The sequence below is a fragment of the Octopus bimaculoides genome, chromosome 19 (genome assembly GCF_001194135.2).
Source record: "Octopus bimaculoides isolate UCB-OBI-ISO-001 chromosome 19, ASM119413v2, whole genome shotgun sequence".
In the NCBI taxonomy this organism is placed as follows: domain Eukaryota; kingdom Metazoa; phylum Mollusca; class Cephalopoda; order Octopoda; family Octopodidae; genus Octopus; species Octopus bimaculoides.
Genome location: NC_068999.1, coordinates 41,374,132 through 41,376,591, shown reverse-complemented (window position 1 = coordinate 41,376,591; position 2,460 = coordinate 41,374,132). Strand labels below are relative to the sequence as shown.

The 2,460-nt window shown below is 41.3% G+C and overlaps 2 protein-coding genes across 3 annotated transcripts in view; both read right to left on the bottom strand.

Annotated features, from left to right (window-relative positions):
- The window catches only part of LOC106880429 (uncharacterized), a 139,790-nt gene extending 138,902 nt beyond the window's left edge, over positions 1-888 (bottom strand). For both annotated transcript variants that reach the window (XM_052974878.1, XM_052974879.1), the window contains exon 1: positions 851-888. The gene's annotated coding sequence lies outside the window, so the exon portion shown is untranslated. The remainder of the gene's footprint in view (positions 1-850) is intronic.
- LOC106873993 (protocadherin-15-like) overlaps positions 1-2,460 on the bottom strand; it is a 115,246-nt gene that overhangs the window by 1,264 nt on the left and 111,522 nt on the right. The window contains exon 8 of the mRNA XM_052974703.1: positions 851-871. Coding sequence (XP_052830663.1) covers positions 851-871 — 21 coding nt within the window. The remainder of the gene's footprint in view (positions 1-850; positions 872-2,460) is intronic.

The window sequence follows — 2,460 nt, the reverse complement described above, 5'->3', positions numbered from 1 at the left end:
CACACACACGCACACACTTACGCTCTCTCTTTCCCTCACGCTCTCTCTTTCCCTCTCGCTCTCTCTTTCCCTCTCGCTCTCTCTTTCCCTCTCGCTCTCTCTTTCCCTCTCGCTCTCTCGATCTGTCCTTCTCCCCTGTCTCACATACTCACTTTCTCTCACTTTCAAACACACACACTCCCTCTTCTCTCTCGCTCTCTCTCCCACACACTCACTCTCTTCCCCTCCCTCTCGCTTCCCCTCACCCCCACACTCCCTCCCTTCCTCCGTTCACTCTCTTCCGCTCTCTCCCTCTTCCTCCTCTCGCTCCCTCTCCCTCCTCTGTTTCCTTGTTCTTCCTCTCATACACACTCTCTCTTCCCCCTCTCACTCTCTTCTTCTCTCTCTATCTCCTTGTTCTCTCTCACACACATACTCTCTTTTCTCTCTCTCGCTCTCTTCTTCCCATCTCTCTCTCTCTCACACATACAGACCTTCCTCTTTCGTTTTCTTCCTTTCTCTCTTTCTCTCTCTTCCTCTCTCTCAAACACACACACTCTTTCCTCTCTTGTTCTCTTCCTCTCTTTCTCGCGCACACACTCTCCTCTCTCTTCCTCATTCACTTTTACACACGCAACCTCTCTCACCACCACCACCACATACATATATATATATATATATATATATATATATATATATATATATATATGCATGTGTGAGTTATAATTAGTAGGCTATGAAAAAAGACATTACACTGGTTAAGTGCACTCTTGTGATGAGTATAACTATGAAGAAGACACGTGACGTATTAGTTTCTCAAACGTATTAGTGAAGCTGTTTGTGTTTTCATGACGTTCAACAATTTACTCACCTCTGGCGATTCGTTTGGAAACTGAAACAATATAAATCAAATCATATACATACCTCATTTAGCATCTATTTTCTTATACACCTCAATATTACTCGGTGTATAAATTATTGTGTACAATCTGTAACAAGCATGTTTGTGTGTGTGTACGTGTGCATGTTTACGCGTGTGTGTGTTTGCACTCGCGTTTGTGTTTTTATGTGCGCGTGTGTGTGTATGTATGTTCACGTGGTTGTTTAAACACTTGCTTGTGAGTGTGAAAACAGCTTGTACGTGTGTACTTGTACATACGTATGTATGTATGTTTTTGTGTGCTTTACATCAACACGCTCTTTATCTATGCTAGCATGTTTTTATGTGTGCCATTTATATATATATCAGTGTGTGTGCGTGTGTTTCCGTTCGTGTGCGCGCACCTGTTAGTGTACATGTATATTTAGATGCGTTTGTTCGATATTTTTATTTGTAGGCATGTGTGTTTGTGCACGCGAGCGTAAATATATTGTATATGTTTGTACGCGTATTTCTGTATGCTTGTATTTACATATTTTTGTGTGCTTGTATTTACATATTTCTATATGCTCATGAATTCATGTGTGAGCCTGTTTATGGGCATCTGTGTGCGCTTATATAGACTTGAAATGAAAGAAATCTCGAACGCTGGAGAATAACTGTGAAAACAGATTAGAGAATCGGGTAAAATATAATTATAGACGGAAATAAAAGCGGCCAGCTGGTTGCCATACAGATTCGAACTCTGTATCGCAAAAAGAAAAGTGATTCTATTCCCTGTAGCTGCTTGTTGGCCACATTTTCTCCCCGGTCATATGGGTATTTTACCCGATTCTATAAGCTGTTTTCACACCTATCCTCCTGCGATCAAGATTTCTTTCATTCCATGAAATACGAACTCAGTCGGCGCTTCAATGTTTCTTCATTATATAAAGGCATGACTGTGTGGTAAGAAGCTTGCTTCCCAACCACATGCTTCTGGGTTCAGTTCCACTGCGTGGCACCTTGGGCAAGTGTCTTCTACTATAGCCTCGGGGCAACCAATGCCTTGTGAGTGGATATGGTCGACAGAAACTGAAAGAAGCCCGTCGTATATATATGTATATATATATATATATATATATATGTGTGTGTGTGTCTGTGTTTGTCTTCCCACATCGCTTGAAAACCAATGTTGGTTTGTTTACGTCCCCGGAACTTAGCGGTTCGGCAAAGGAGACCGATAAATTAAGCACTAGGCTTACAAAGTATAAGTCCAGGGATCGATTTCTTCGACTAAGAACCTTTAGAGCGGTGCTCCAGCATCGCCGCAGTCAAATAACTGAAACGCAAAGCAATAAAAGAACATATACATACATACATACAGATAAATATATATGTGTCTGAGTGTGTTGCCGAGCAACATATTCCTGATTATGGCACATAGATAGTCAGACTGTAAGAGCCGAGTTTATTGCTAAGAGCAACAATCGGCGCGAAACCTTATGACCGGTTCTATGCCATTTCCATTTTGTTCGACAATATAAAATTATAAAACCAAGCTCTTTTAGAGTGTGCGGTTTCCCCCTGACCTATGGACAACAAAGCGATTATATATATAT